Source organism: Corvus hawaiiensis, chromosome 3 (genome assembly GCF_020740725.1).
Source record: "Corvus hawaiiensis isolate bCorHaw1 chromosome 3, bCorHaw1.pri.cur, whole genome shotgun sequence".
Classification (NCBI taxonomy): Eukaryota; Metazoa; Chordata; class Aves; order Passeriformes; family Corvidae; genus Corvus; species Corvus hawaiiensis.
Window position 1 is genome coordinate 69952691 of NC_063215.1, and position 15588 is coordinate 69968278.

Below are 15588 nucleotides of genomic sequence, written 5' to 3' on the forward strand. Positions count from 1 at the left end.
CCTTCTCAGCGAGGCTATCTGGGTGTGACTGAGGATTGGGAAATAATAGTTGTGTAGATACCACATACCATTTCTGTGTGCATCTGTGTACACTTGCCATCTAAAAAACCAGTATTTTTTTTTTGTTTTTGTCTGTTCCCCCAAGTTTTTGAGTTTGTGTTCTGAATACATATAAACATTACTCTTTCTACCTGGCAACCGTTATATCTAAAAACATTTCTTTCAGACTCCTTTTTTCTTCTTATCTAATGTACTTTGTAGACATTTTTTGATGTTCTTAATCCATGTTTGCCATTTTTCCAGATGAAATTTGCTTCTTAAGTGAAAATCCACTAACTTCATGTGCAGGAATAGCTGGGAGATATAGAAGCTGTCTGTATTTAAATTCTAGGAATTTAGGCATGTTGGGTTAGTCTGCTGCTGGCTTCATTTTCCTTTTCAAGCTCATGGGTTTGTTTCCTAAATCCTACTCTTGTACTTCATTGGCTTCTTAGTAGTTATTTTTCAGTCTGATTTTAGCAAATTGAGATGTATATCAAAGTGTTGCCTTTGTTGCCTGTAATACACTGGACAACCCCTTGCTTGGAGATTAGAAACCTCCTGAGTGCTGAGTTTCTTTCTGTGCTGTAGTTCTACTGCTGCTGTACAGAGAGCATCAGCATTAGTCCTCTACCAGCCTGGTGTGAGGTAGGAATACAGTCTTGTGCCTGTTACTCACTGGGTATAATTTTGTAACACTCAAGGTATGAGCTACAGTGGATCTTGCGTGGATATTAAAAGGGAGTATTTGTGCATTTATATTCATTTAATGCTGGAATAAATTTATTGTTTGATAGCCATAAAAAATTAAAATTAATTGTCTATTAGTTAAGGAAAGAAAAAGAGAAATTTAGATGTCTATATTAAGGCTCAGTGGCTGAAGGGACAAAGATACACCTTAGCATTGAGTCAGTGTGGATTCCAGCTGAATGAGATTGCCTGAGGTAAGAGTATAACAACCTTACTCTCCGTACATAACTGGAGAAGAGATATAGGCTGCTATAGGGACTAATTCAGACCTTAAGTAACTTTAATTAGCTTCTGAAGAAGGCCCGGTCACTCTTGCATATATATGGCTCAATGGTCAGGGAGAGAAGTACAAGTTCTTACTGCTACTCTACCCAACCTTGCCTGGAGTATAGGCTGTTCTGGCAGGAGCTTTCAAATAGTTTCTTCTCCAATTGTTTTCATCCCTTTTTTATGTTCTATGTTCCACTTCTGCTTGACCCATCTAGAGTCACAGAGCTGTAATACAGTTCAAGCTGAGAGGGACCTCAGGAGGACTCCAGTCCTACTCCTTGCTCAAATCAGTGTAAAGTCAAACATCTTGCCCTGAACTTTATCTGTTCAGTTCTTGAAACCCTCCAAGGATGCATATTGCACAGTGTGTCTGAGCAGCCTCTCCTGCTGCTTGGCTGAAAATCAGAACTATACCTGGTTTGGTTTATTACCATTTTCTCTTTTATTTATTTCCTCATTTATTTACTTTATTGCCCTGAAACTCAGTAGAGGTTTTGGCTCCCTCATTTTGAAATCTTCTTTTAGGTATTGGAAAGGTACTTCTGGACACCTCCAAAACCTTCTTTTTTCCAGTCTGACCAAGTCCAGTTCCTGCAATCTCTCCTTATATGGTGCATGCTCCAGCCCTAGTGATCTTGGTGGACTCCCACTCGACTCACTCAAAGTTTGTTGATATTCTTCTTGTAGTGCAATGGACATGTTAATCATAACTGGACATAGTAGTCCAGATGCACTCTAAAAATAGCTGTGTAAAAGAAAATAATGTGAGCTCCTTGTGATAATGAAAAATATTACAATTCAGAATCCAGGAAGCACATGAAACAAATCTGGAGCCTATTTAGTGTATGCTAAATCAGAAGAGAATACACTCTCATCTGTGTCAGAGCTCCCTGGCAAGCCCTGTCACCCTTGTCTGAGAATGCCCTTCTCTAGAAAACTCAGCACATTTCTTCCTTTTTTTCTCTCATTCCATGAAGATACATAATATATGCAAAAATAAAGCTTTTTGGAATTGGAAATAAGTTGCAATGTGAAGAACAAAGAAAAGCTTAATGAAATTAAAAGGCAGATGAATTGAAACAAAGTGAAATATTGGAGTGACTGACACACTGCAGAAAGCATTGACTCAAAATTTCTGATCCAAGGGATAATAGAATTTAGCATCTTGAAATGAATGAATAACAACAATGTATTATTATAATTAGGGCAAAGTCCAGATGGTGATTTACAGATATTGCAAGCACAAGGAACAAAGCAACTCCTTTCTTTCTATTAGAGAGATTTCTTATAGGCTCGCAACTGGGAAAAATCTAAACAGCATTGCGGTGTTGTACATCAGGCCAGAGAGCTCACTGCCAGAGAGGGTGTGTTGTATTTTGCAACAAATATTTGGTGTCAAATAAACCTTGGTAGGGTTATGTGCTCTCAGTTAAGTACTGTCCAGATCCCCTTTTTTGTTCCTTTCACATGCTTGCTGGCTTTGGGTTAGACTAAAGATGTCCCACTGCTTCTCCTGTGTCTCCTATGCGAGTCAATGTCTTCAGGTGAGCAAAGGGTGAAGGAGGGAATTTTTTGTGATGCTGAAGAAGTATGGGTAAATAAATAAGCCTTCTCATATTGAAAATAATAATGGGTGAAACACAAGTGAATGTCTTTCTGTGTTTGTCAGCAAGAACACAAATGTCAGGACTCACATTTCTTTCTGTGTGATGATGCTTTACTGCTGGTCGGGTGCTGCAGTGGTGTTTTTAAGAGTCAGGACAAGACAAATCTGCGTTTGTCATTGCTGAATGCAGAATTATAGGCAGTAGGAACAAATGAGCACTTCTTAGAGGATGAATCTGGGCATTATCGAGAGAGGCTGTGGTATCTCACTCCTTTGAGTTATTCAGAAAACACTTGGACAAGGTCCTTGGCAAGTAGCTTAAGGTATCTCTGCTTGAGCAAGGGAGTTGGACAAGATGACCTCCACAGGCACCTTCCTACATCAACTATTCTTGTATCCTGTTATCCCTTGTTATTTTTTCCAGTAATAAGAAACTTTTGAGGAAATCTCTATCCTTTACAGCAGCTCTGATAAAGCTAGTGAGGAAGATACCATGTAATTGGAATCAACTATTTTAACATATAATCAGAAACTGTTCTGAGGAAGAAAAGCAGGCTGCACTATCAGGGTAGAAATGATAGCTGTTTTCAGCTTCAGAACAAGTGAGTGAACATTACAGCTACCTTTTAATGTCGATGTAAGTAGTGGAACTGCAGCTACAAGTGGCACACTTAAAAGCTATTTGTTAAGGAAAGTGTTTTTTTGGTTGCACCATTATATTACATAGAAAAAGACAGCTCTTTCATGATGGTAGGAATTTGATTGAGAAAACCGGGGTTATCTGCAGGATATCAGGTGAATCGTAACAACAAACTCAATTGCTGAAAAGAAGTTATTTAACTTTTTAAGTTTATCTTTCTTTTTTTTCTTGAAACAGTTGAAGCTCTGCATTTGGGAACTCTGATGGCAGCACATGGCTATTTCTTTCCAATCTCAGACCATGTTCTAACATTGAAGGATGATGGCACCTTTTATCGATTCCAGGTAATACTTTCAATATGTCCTTGACTTGCATAAATGGAGGCTCAAAGGCCTTACGGAAAAGTTCATAGCGAATTTAACCATACTTTGTTTCTTACATAACCTGGTAAAGAGTAGAAATTCCCCTAAAAATAAAAAAAGGTAGACAGATTTTGTTTATAAATTGTCAGCAAAATCTTAAGATGATAATGTCCATTTTGATATCTGGAATAAAAGTGTGATAATCCTAAACGTGGAACTATCTCTCATGAAGTAAATTAATGCATTTCTTTGGAAATATAATAAACTAACTTATCTTATTGCCTCTTATTCCTAGTCTAGTCTTAATTTGGAAAGGGGGAGATATTTTAAATAATAAGTCTATAGCAGAAATCTATAGAAATAATGGAGGATAATATTTCTTTTTCTTCTTTTGTGACAATTTCCTTACTGGTAACTCAGTAGTATGGGAGTAGTGTGTATTCTTCTAGCAAATGCAGACACATTTTTATGTTGATTTGTCAGTTCCATTGTGTACAACAAACATGCAGATGGTTCAGAACAAGCTGGAAGCATAAACATGTACGTATGTCTATACTGACACTTGCACATATATTATTCAGAAACCTACATAGATGTATTTTACTATATTAAATTTCAAACTAAGGCCCTGGGAGCAGAAGTGTTGTTTTTCTGATAATGACTAGTGGGCCAGAATTTTGCAGAACAATATTGCTAATGACTTGAAACAAATATGACTGCAAAGTACCAGATTATGGATTCAACAGAAGGAATTAACTTTGCTTGTCATGTGCCACTTCTGACAATGGTGGTTGTGTTCTGTGTTACTATTTCTATTAGGTGGTATTCCTGGTATCACCAACAGCTGCTTCAAGGTCTTTTCTAGATATTTATTGCTTTGAAATTATATGATGACTCTCATTATGAAATTGAGTTTGTTAATTCTTCTCTATTACTTCTAACTGTATTAAATACTCAGAGTAAAATAACATCTAGTAGAAAAAAATCTATTGTCTTCAAGATATATAGGTCTAAGCTTTGTCTTAAAGATTATTTAAATGAGAAGTCATCAAGAATAAAATAGTACTGAGATTGTGATCTTTAAAATGCAGAAGAAAACTGGAGGTTGGAGACCAATCATAGTTTCAAACCCTGTATTATATTAATTTCTGTACAATACTTTCACCAATATTTTGGCTTAAGTCCTATAGACCCACATAAGGGAAGAGAAAGACTCGTAATATTTGTATAAATCAAAATCCTAGCATGAATATAATTAAATATGCATAGCACAGTCTGGCAAGAAAGAGAATTATTATTGCATACATGCAAACAATATTATCCTATTTTCATATTTAAATCCTGTGAGTCATACAGTGCAAAAAACATGTTCTTCAGTGGAACAGAGAGTTAGATGTGTATATGGGTAATACTAAGAACAGGCATTCCAAGCCTCCTCCCCATGATCCTCTGTTACCTTTGATCCTGGAGAGAGTATTTGAGGGAAAAGGGGGTTTTTTAAGCTCATGAGGCTTCATTCTTCTCAGTGCTCAGTATAAAGAGGAGAGATGGCACATGGTTAAAGGGGCTTGCTGATGTGCTTATGAGGTAGGTGGAAAGGAATCACGCAGTGGTTGAGGCTCCAGTTCTTGGCTTGGTGTCTGCATAAGCAGTGTCCAGAAGAACAAAATATACAAGGACTTATTTTTGCAGAGAATAGTACTTACTTACAAAAGTGCTAGCCATTGAATTCTGCACAGCTGCTGGCCTGCTTCCATCTCTAGCATGAGAAATAATCACCTCTGCTGGCATGATAGTCTGACTGAAGGAAAGTACAGACGAGAATTAGCTGCACTGTGGACCACTGAGAGTACTGCAGCTACCCTGCTGTGAGCTTTCCTCAGAGACGTCTACAGCCTACATGTTTGGACGTGAAGCTTCAGTGAGGGCTAGATTGTAAAATCTTCTCAGTTTATTTACATAAGTTAAGAATTTGCACCTATTTGACAAATGCATATGAAATAAGGTGCTTTAATCAAGTGTTTCTCAGTCTGTATCTGCAGCGTTTGGGTTGTTTGCTGTTCTGTGGTACCTTTTGCATTGCTATTCCTATGCCAACAATGTGTCTTTGCTGTTGTGACAATGCAATTGCAGCTGTTAATGTATAGGATGAGAAAATGTTCATAGTGGTGACATACTGTTAACTGGAGCTATAACAGCAAAATTTATGTGATTATAGCTTCATGTTCCCCACCAAAAGAAGGCTAGTATAAAATCTGTTACTGAACTGTTAAATTAGAAGATGAAGAGAGCATATTCAACGGGGAAGAAAGTTTGACTGCAAATGTGTGAATTTTGCACTAGAATAGATGTTCAGGTGTTGCAGCAGGGATTACTGCAACATGTATAGGACAGCGAGGCCCATGGAAAGAAACAGGGAGCGATTCTTGAGAGAAGTTTCAGAGATCTTTATTCTCCAGCCGCATGGCCGGGGGACTGCCGAAGAACTGAGCAGTCACGGGGCAACCAGGGTCCTCCTTGGGCAGGGGAACACAAAACAACCAATGGGGAACAGGATTGACCAGGGAGCAGGGAGACCCCGTAGGCCGTGCCTCTCCTCCAGGGTCCCCTCCCCCCGGACCCCACGCCAGGGGTGAGGAACCCCAACATTCAGGTTCTTCACAAATTGTACCCTCTAAGTATTGGACAGGATTAGCAAATTTCTGGGTATTTTAATAGAAAGAGGAAACCATGCACCTGCCAGCACTGAAAAGTTCAGAAGCCATGCCTGCAGAGAAATTTTTGCAATATAAAGACCTAACCTACAAAAAACAGACTAGCTATAATAATGTTCTCCATGCACTTGGTGTTTTGTTTTCCAAAGGGTGACACATTCCCACCTGTCAGTAAAATTATCTCCAGCTTGTTTTAAACCACCTTCTGTTGTATAGAAATAGCTAAAAGCAGTGGGGATTGTGCTTCATTTGGACAAATGCCCTCTTATGGGCAAAAATTATACTTTTTCAGTTATTACTCTTGCCATCAGGAGGCAAGAGTATAGTTACATCTGCTTTTTTAAATAATGTGAAATAAAAAAAATTCTGGATCATTCATTGACCTACTCAGGTGTTAATTAGGTTAGTTTCTGTGCTATCAATTTAATTCAAAGGAGCTGAATTTAAATATTAATTGCCTTATTAAGAGAGGAATTTTTTTTATTAGGCTCAATAAAAAAAGCAGAAACAGCTACATTGCCTTTTCCTGGTACCTTAAACCTGGGATGAAAGAAGGAGCTGAATATTTGCTCACCATCTTCCTCTACCTGAGAGCAAATAGGTAGGAGGGCCCAAATAAGAAAAGCAAGCTTTGTCTTAGAAAGCGTATCTTCTATGGGCCAGGGACTATTCATGGAGGTTTCACTTATGTCCATACAAGTGATATTTTTTCTGTCTTGGTGAGGAATTCCTGACTTGCCCTTTCAGCTGGTAGACTTCTGTAATATCATCCTGCAGAAAAATATGCTGATTTCCTCTACAAGTCCTAAATGCATAGTGTGTCTCTTGATGTTAATAGTGAAAAATAATATTTCCTAGTATCTTTTGGTTGTAAACAAACTCCTAGGATACCCAAGAGTAGTGATAGTCACACTCCCAATTTTAAGTGAGATTAATTAATGATTTAACATAAACTAATTTTCAGAGATGAGGGTGAGGTTTTACTGTTGTTTTGTAACTTTTAAGATAAAAGGCAGAAATAACTGAGAAAAAGTGTGAAAACAGGAACAGTTTCTTGTGAAAGCATAAATCTGGTGAAGATAGCAGCAAAATTCATGGACCTTGGAAAGATGAAGGTGTGGACTTTGATGTCTTCTCCTGTTCTGCCACTGGGAACACGTTCTTGACGAGTGCATTTAACCTCTCTGGCCTTGTTTTCCCATGCCTAAATTTGGTATAAAATTATATAGCAAACACTGTAAGGATCTTGAAATAGCTTTGTTGGAAAATAGTTTAGAGTGTGAAGTGTTGTGAGTACCTCGTGTCTCAGGTGGGGTTGCACTGCTTTACGCATCTCTTTGAGTCAGCCTTATTGAGCTCGCTTCCTCTTGGCTCATTCTGGACCGATCTCTGGCCATTCTGAATGCTGAGTCTCTGGCTGAGCATCACAGCTCTTCAGCCACTCTCCAGAGCCTTTCTGGATCATCTACTGTGCCTTGAGGGAAGGATTTTATTGGCAGCCAGATTTTAGAAATGGAAAAGAAGCAGGTTGTCTTATCCGGCTTTTGGCAGATTTTCTTCAGCAATTGAAGGTGCAATAACTAATTCATTGTCTTTTCAGGTCAGGCTTCGCATATACAGGTTCTGTTAAGGTTTCTGAGGGAAGAAGTTTTCAAATCCATGTGTCTTTCTGACTGCCCCATCAGTGCTGCTTTTGATTTTTCTGACTCCTTACTCAGACACACTTTGCCCCACACTGCTTCCCATGCTCATCTTCATTTCAGGTTAGAAAAGAGGAATCACAGAGCCAAAATTTTGTTTCCAAATTCCTCAACTTCTTTTTTAATGATTGTGAGCTAACCGTGGAGCACTACTTGCTTCCTGATTGCTAGTGCTAGACTAGCAATCTTACCCTTTATCAAGAAATCATTTTTGTCAAGTGCAATGAATATAAAACAGCATGCCAGTGAATTCTGCCATCCATCATGCAAAGCATTTGAGATTGTGCATAACTACTTTTCGGCAAAGGCTTGATTTCTGCTGTTTATAAAGACTCCCTGGTGCCTGAGCGAAGAATAGCAGTAATATGTGAAGGTTTATAAGTAATTCGAATACTCCTTCCCCATCCAAGTAATTGGATTTTAAAAAATTTCGTGGAGTGGAACGGATCAGCTTCAGAGACAGCAACTCTTTTCTTATTGCTATCAACAAGGGGTAGCTGAAAGATGTTTAGTGATTTCCCTCCTCGGTAATACAGTTTAATGCATAGAAATTAATCATGTTTTATAAAAGCTGATGGGCAACACTGATTTTTACAAGTAGCTGTTTCATTAGCTCAGATATTATTATTGATTAATTTTGAGGTAGAGCCAAAGCAGATCTATTTACTTTATCACTGGATTGCTCACAGTGCATAGCAGCCACTGCTGCTAGTTGTAGAATATGTGCTATTTTTCAGGATTTTGTTTCATATGCCTTTTTTACAGAAGGATTATGGGTTTATGTGGTTAGGTTTACCTAATGCTATTAGTGTATAATGCAACAGAACCAGTATGTGTTTGTGTGTGCAAAACCAGCTTTCTGGTTAAAAGGCATAAAGATCCTTGTGACTCTTGTTCTGAAGGCTTAAACGTATCTGCAATCACATCTGCAGTGCTAGGTAGGCCTTATTTCTCTAGCTCCTGACTTGTCCTGGATGCTGATTCAAATTACAATTAAACAAAGTGCCTCAAAAGCATACTGATAAAAACTGGCAGCATTATTTCTGCCCAGGCTGATAAACAGTACTTGAGTTTCCTTAAACTGTTCTACCACCCACCTCCCTTCAGCTGTAAGTGGGATGTCATGGCAAAATGACAAGCATTCCCTCTTTAATACTTCTTCATGATGAACTGCTTCATATTTCCTTCTGAGGAAAAGTAAAATTCTTAAGTAGGAGAATTCCTTCAAGTTTTCTACACTCATGAAAGATAACCAAACCCCATCAGTATTTCATAATCTTCTCTTCGAAAATGGTGAAATGGTGACTTTGTGGTACGTTATACCGTGTCCATACCTCTCCTGGGTGAAATCTTCACTTATGGGCTTCCAGATCATGAAGCAAGGCACACAGATTGTGTAGTATTTGTGCTACAGGAATATGTGACATTGCGAAGGATGTTATAAAATGTATTTGGGTATGTGATTTGTAACAAATAGTTGAACTAAGCTTTGTTTGCATAGCCAGCTATTTAGAAGGTAATTCGTCTGAGCAAAGCCTCCCTGCATTGCTGTGGGATTTTTTTAATAGATAGATGAGAGCAGGCAGCTCTCTCCTTTGCACACATCTACTATTCGCATTCCTGACCTCATTCCATGAGACCAGAGATCTTCTTATCAGACTCTTCTTATTTCCTAATCCTTCTGTGTTGAACAAGGCAAATCTTTCTCCCATAGTCTTCACGGATAACCTCTCTAGCAAATTCTTCTCAGAGGTTGTTAAATATCTGGAGCATGAAATTGTGTGGAGACTTTTGAAACAGAAATGGAAATGTAAACTCAGCACAAGCATTATGGTCATGTGCTATGTGATTAAACTGTTTGATGTCTGTAATAAGGAACAAGGTAAACTTCAGATTAAGACCAGAATTTTATGACTGTTAAAACCAAGCAATTAGACAAGAAAATGTGGAATATTCCTTTGGAAAAACATCAGTCACTTTAACTACATGCATGTTTATTGTTGGTGCTTGTCAATTCAATCACAGCATTGCAAAAGCCCATTAATCAGAAACTGATTTTTATATCATGCTTTATTTTCAGTGTCTAGGGTTTTTAAAAGATTTTTTTCTTGATGTTTTGGATTTTCTTTCTCTTTAAATCTTAATCTGTCCCTTATCCCTATTTTTTACCTGTTTTTAAGAGTTTCCCTTATCTCTGCGCACATCAATGCCATTTCTTGCTTTGAAAGTAAATAATAGATATCTACTCTTTGAATACAACTTTATCAGCAGCTGTAGCTGCTTTTGAGCACATCTTAGGGTGATGCCATAAATCTTCACTTGCTAGTAAGAAAGTAACGTAGAACTTTGCCTTGGTCAAAATGCATAGCATCTATTGTTTATTTCTCACCTAGTAGGGTTTTACACTGCCAGTGACCTAATATGTTTTTGAAAAATCCAAATACTAGTAAACTTTAGCTTTCAAAGATTAGAAACAAATAGTGTATTACAACTATTCACTCCAGAGAGTAAATATAGAAAGATTATAAAAGAGAAAATTTAAGCTTTTTACCTTTTCTGGAAAATACAGTTCTTCTCTTTGCTTTAATCTTCTGAAGCTCCTCTGCTTTATGTGATTTTTAAAAAATAAAAATAACTGTCCGTGTTTCAAAGGTCACTTGAATGAATATTTTTTCCATTTGTAAATTACCCTTCAGGTAACTTGCACCCCTTTAAACATCATGCAGATATTTCAATACTTTTGATAACTCTCACCAGTTAGATAGTCATTGTTATGGAGTACTGGAGATAGAGCAGAAAGAGAAATACCAGAGGAAGCATCTCATCATAATATGTACACATGCATATAAATCACAGTCCTGAGGAACCAGCAGCCATTCTTTAGTTTGGTGAGGCTTTTTTTGCTTTTTCAGAAATAAACACAGTTTACCCACATGAAAACTCAATAAATCCTTAAGCTTTCTGTGCTGAATTTCATCAGCCTTCTAGCCTGAACTGTCTGACCTCATAAAAATATTTCCCTCCCTGATTTTTTTTTGCCCTGTGCTTTGCCCTGTAGCCTTATCTCCATGTCCAAATTAATTTTGGGCATGTTCACAGAGCTGATTGCAGGCAGAATTGAACTTTGTTCCCTCTGAGAGCCAGCTGGCTGGAGGCCAGCTCTGTCCACGTTGCAGTGCCTGAGCAGATGAGCTGTACTTCTCAGCAAGTCCCATTAAATGCATCCGAGCACCAGGCAGGCAGGGTCATGGCTTGCAGTTCAGAGACAGCTTGTGCCTGCCCAGCTCAGAGCTTTGGCCAGGAGAGCTCATGCCTGTGTGTCATTCCCTGGGCAGAAAGACCTTTATCTGCCCACCGTCTCCCTCCTTCTGGAGACTCAAACAAAGAAGGCATTTAATAATCTTCTGTACTTATCTGTACTAGCTGTTATTTGAGTCCCTTTCTTATATTGTAATGTCTGCCTTTTACTGGGGTTTCTTTTTGGCTTACCTGATCACACATCATTGAAACCTTTTAATATGGCTCATCATGTGCTTTGCTAATTAAAACTCATGTTCTGTTTTAACTTTTTTGCTTTTATCTCCCTTGCACAGGGAGGCTTAGTCTCATCCTTAGTAGCCGATGCATTATTTTCTGCTTTTTCCATGATCTCCACATTTAGGTTGCACCTTTTTATCCTTCAGAAAATCCTTGGTCATCTCTGCCTCCTAGCGAGCTAAAGTTACAACATTTCACAACACTGAAGATCATGTCCCCTTTCCCATATTCTGTTTAGTGCCCACACTGCCTTCACCACCAAAGTGCAAGTTTCAGTAAATTTAAAAGTGTTTTTTCACTAAATACTGAAAACATTATGCGGGCCACACATAGCTTTTCATTTATGTATGAAACAACAGTCCTCCTGTAACATCACTAACATATAGAATATATAGTATTTGTTCATAGCCTGTTGTGAAATGAATGCTGAAAGCAAATTTTGTGATTTTTCTCTGAGTCAGAACATGGAATTTATTTTTTAATCTCAGCTGGGATGGGAGTATATGTAAGTTGTCAAGAGAAATCCTAAGTATTTATGAGGAGCTTTAATATGGATTTTGCAGCAAGTATGCCCACAACTGGAAGAGTTTCAGCAGGAGTGCTGCCTGAGTGGATATGGTTTCTATGTATTTAGTAACCCTCACTACATACCTTTTTCAGAAGCTCAGCTTGAACCTGTAAACAGAGATTAACCTTCCTGTTAGCAGAAAAATGATGCAGCTGTGCTTTTCTTCTTGGGCCTCTCTGGAGATACATTTCATGCCTCTAAGGAAAGACTGTTCTCCCTTCCTGAGTTTGTAAACTGTATATTTCAATGATGGTGACCTTTTGGTTTATATGAATAAAAATAAAAATAAATGTATTAAATTATTTTTATAGCTGCTTCTCCAAAACATGCAGAGTACTGCAATTCATTCTTTAGGGGTTCATCTTCTTTCCATTTGTGCTAGTATGTGCTTCTACTGGTCACTTTGATTTCAGTGGCACTGTGAAGGATGGTTGATCGGAGAATTAATTATTGCTTCTCCCTTACAAAGTACAAAACAGCTTGCAAGAAACACATCTTAGCCTTTGAAGTTAGTTTGTGATAGTTCCTTTTTTATCCTTTAGCTCCTTGCGGTTGCTTGATAAGTAGCAAGTTCTAAATTGCTTCTATTAAATTTGATGCATCGGTGTTACAATGCTAAGAGATTTTTCACAATATATCTTTAATTTGACAATTGGTGTGAATGTGTCACCCTTCAGCCCTGTTGGTTTCCAGATTAACATTAAAAAATTTCTGAAAGGAAATGGGCAGCAAAGAGTTTTCCATTTTTGCAGCTGGGAGATTTTTGAGAAATAAGAAATAGAGAGTAAAGCAGAAGGTTTTCCTGAAGAAGCACCTGTGTTTTGAAATACCACTCAAACCAGTTCACACATTTAATGAGTTTTATTCAACTGCTCAAATATTATATAATTCTTTGTATCTGTGTGTATGTGTTTATACAGCCACTCAGTCACAGAATATTCTGAGTTGGAAGGGACCCACAGGGATCATCGAGTCCAACTCTTAAGTGAATGGCCTGTACAGGGATGAGGTGTTCTGTAAAAAATCTTATAATCAGTTACATTTTAACACAAAGTTGCTATTTTAAAAATGAAGTTATTTGTATGAAAAAATCCTATACAGTATTCTTCATTTGCTAGAAGTGAGTTCTTTTAACAATACATTTAGCACAGTTTTAATAAGTTTAGTGTTGAAGTAGTTTTTGGTACTTTTTTGTCTTTCCCTTAAAAAACAAATCACGTTTTAAATCACAACCGGTAAACACTTATTAAAAAGTAGACTTTGATGTCTTTGTGAAAACAAGATGTTTTTAGTGGCATTTTTAAACAAATAACACCCAGGAAAGAGTATTGAATATTAACCTATGAATGAAAACTCTCAAAAATCAAGAACTGAATGAACCTCAAAGGATCTTCTGTGTTTGTACCTTCTAAACCTGATTCTCCAGGACATGTGAGAGATGTATTTCTAGGGAAGATGTAAAAGACAACCTCACTACCTAGCCTTGTGGGTTTTGTTCCCCTAACTTCGAGAACAAAAAACCCCACTTTTTTTTTTTTTTTAATGTTGTTCTGACACTAGTATGATAAACAGGTGTACAAATGTAATTTTCTGTTTTGATGCCTATTTCAAAAATGTCAAGTTAACATTATAATAGGTGTACAAAAAATAGAAATTGTTTCTGAAAACCAGTAACAATCCAAGGACTGTATAATGCTTGCATTGTCTAACTTCAGTTTCCTACTTCTTTGTTTTGTCTATAGACACCCTATTTTTGGCCATCAAATTGTTGGGAGCCGGAAAACACAGACTATGGTCAGTGTAGAAATATTTCCTATTACTTTTGGAAATTATGCATTGTATTAATGAATGCATCAATGCCATCTGTCTCGTTTCACCATCCCACTGTTTAAAACATAATTATATGTCATGTAATTCCTGTGCAAGAGTTGCTGATATTGAAATGAATGTGTTGTTACCTTACTCAAAGTTTATCAGAAGTTGGTCAAAGTCATATTTTGGAGTAGATCTGAGGAGAAAAGAAAAAAACCCAAACCCCAAAATTCAAGACTCATCAAAACCTACCTTGCCATTTACATCCTCTGTTTGCTCCAGCAAGTGTAATTATTTACAGTGAGAGAATCTCAGTGAAGCAGAGGACAATTTATTGATGGTTGTGCAACCAGATTGAGACCCAAAGATGTGCCTAGTTTAGAGCTCTTATTTCTAATGTACACCATGTGGAAGGTTACTTATTATGAAAACTAATATGGTTCTGATATGAACTGTATTAGAAAATACCTTGTTTATTTGCCTGTGCCTTGGGGGTTTATTAATAAATTATATATTGTAATTACTGGTGTGTACTTGGACAGCAAAATCTGAAGATATAGGTAGTAACATATTAGGAAAAAATCTCAATAGAAAATTATAACTAAGTTAGGTGCCTCTGTACACCAAATAAAGACCTAATTTTTATAGAAAGTGGATCTATGAGCAGCCTCCTTTTCATTCTAGTCCAGACTGTAAGTACTGAGCCCATCTGAAGACCAGGTCACTTATTTAGGTAACTGAGCATGTACATGATAGGTTATGTTTTCAAAACCTCAGACCATGAAAGTCTCTTTTTACAGATTTTCAGAAATTTAGGTGAGTGCTCACTTGTAATTTGGATTCTATGCCCTTGGGAGCCAAAGACTCCAAAGGGGATGGATGGTTCCAATAGATGCTTCCTGCGTTTTTGGAGCAGAGAGAGTTTAGTTTCAAATACATTGCCAAATAAAGCAATTTTAAGCTGAGACTCTCAGCAGAGCTGAGGTAGAGTTTGAAGGTAGAGTTTGAAAGTGTGACAGTGTCCTCATCCTATTGGAGTGGAAAAATGTTCAATTTTTTACTGATATTTGAAGATGTCCAGTAAATAGTTATTGAAAGCTCCCAAGCAGGAAGGATTCTTACCACACGTAAGTGTGCTTAGCCACTCCGTATGAGGAAGTTAGTCACTGAAGGAAAAATGACTGATTTACCATTTCTTACTTCAGTATAGTCCCCTAATACGTTAAAGATCAGCAAGTAATTATCTATGGTTTAAGAGACATTAAGTTGATCAGTTGTAATGTGTATCACGTTACTGGGGTGATTTTAATAAATATATGCTTAACATATCTGAATTTGAGATCAGGCTGAGAAAGTTTCTATTAATATCCTTTAGTCTAAAGTAGGAGACACTGACTTTCCTGTCACAGCTGATCAGTGGATTGGTCAGTGAATTATGAACCTTAGTCAGTAAATAGAAATCTTGTATAATCTGTCCAGGTTTTGCATGCCAGGAATACAGACTAAAGCTTGGAATCAGTGCCTTTATCACACAGGGAGGTGCCTTTGTTGAACAGTAAATTTGTAATTTTTAAAAATTTTAAAAATTTA

General features: G+C 37.4%; 1 protein-coding gene across 11 annotated transcripts in view; it reads left to right on the plus strand.

Moving 5' to 3' along the window:
- RGS7 (regulator of G protein signaling 7) overlaps positions 1–15588 on the plus strand; it is a 242621-nt gene that overhangs the window by 154091 nt on the left and 72942 nt on the right. For all 11 annotated transcript variants that reach the window (XR_007202118.1, XR_007202119.1, XM_048296464.1 and 8 more), the window contains exons 5-6: positions 3543–3649; positions 13929–13980. Coding sequence is in view for 9 of the 11 variants with exons in the window: in XM_048296464.1 (XP_048152421.1) it covers positions 3543–3649; positions 13929–13980 (159 nt within the window). In the remaining 2 variants the exon portion in view is untranslated. The remainder of the gene's footprint in view (positions 1–3542; positions 3650–13928; positions 13981–15588) is intronic.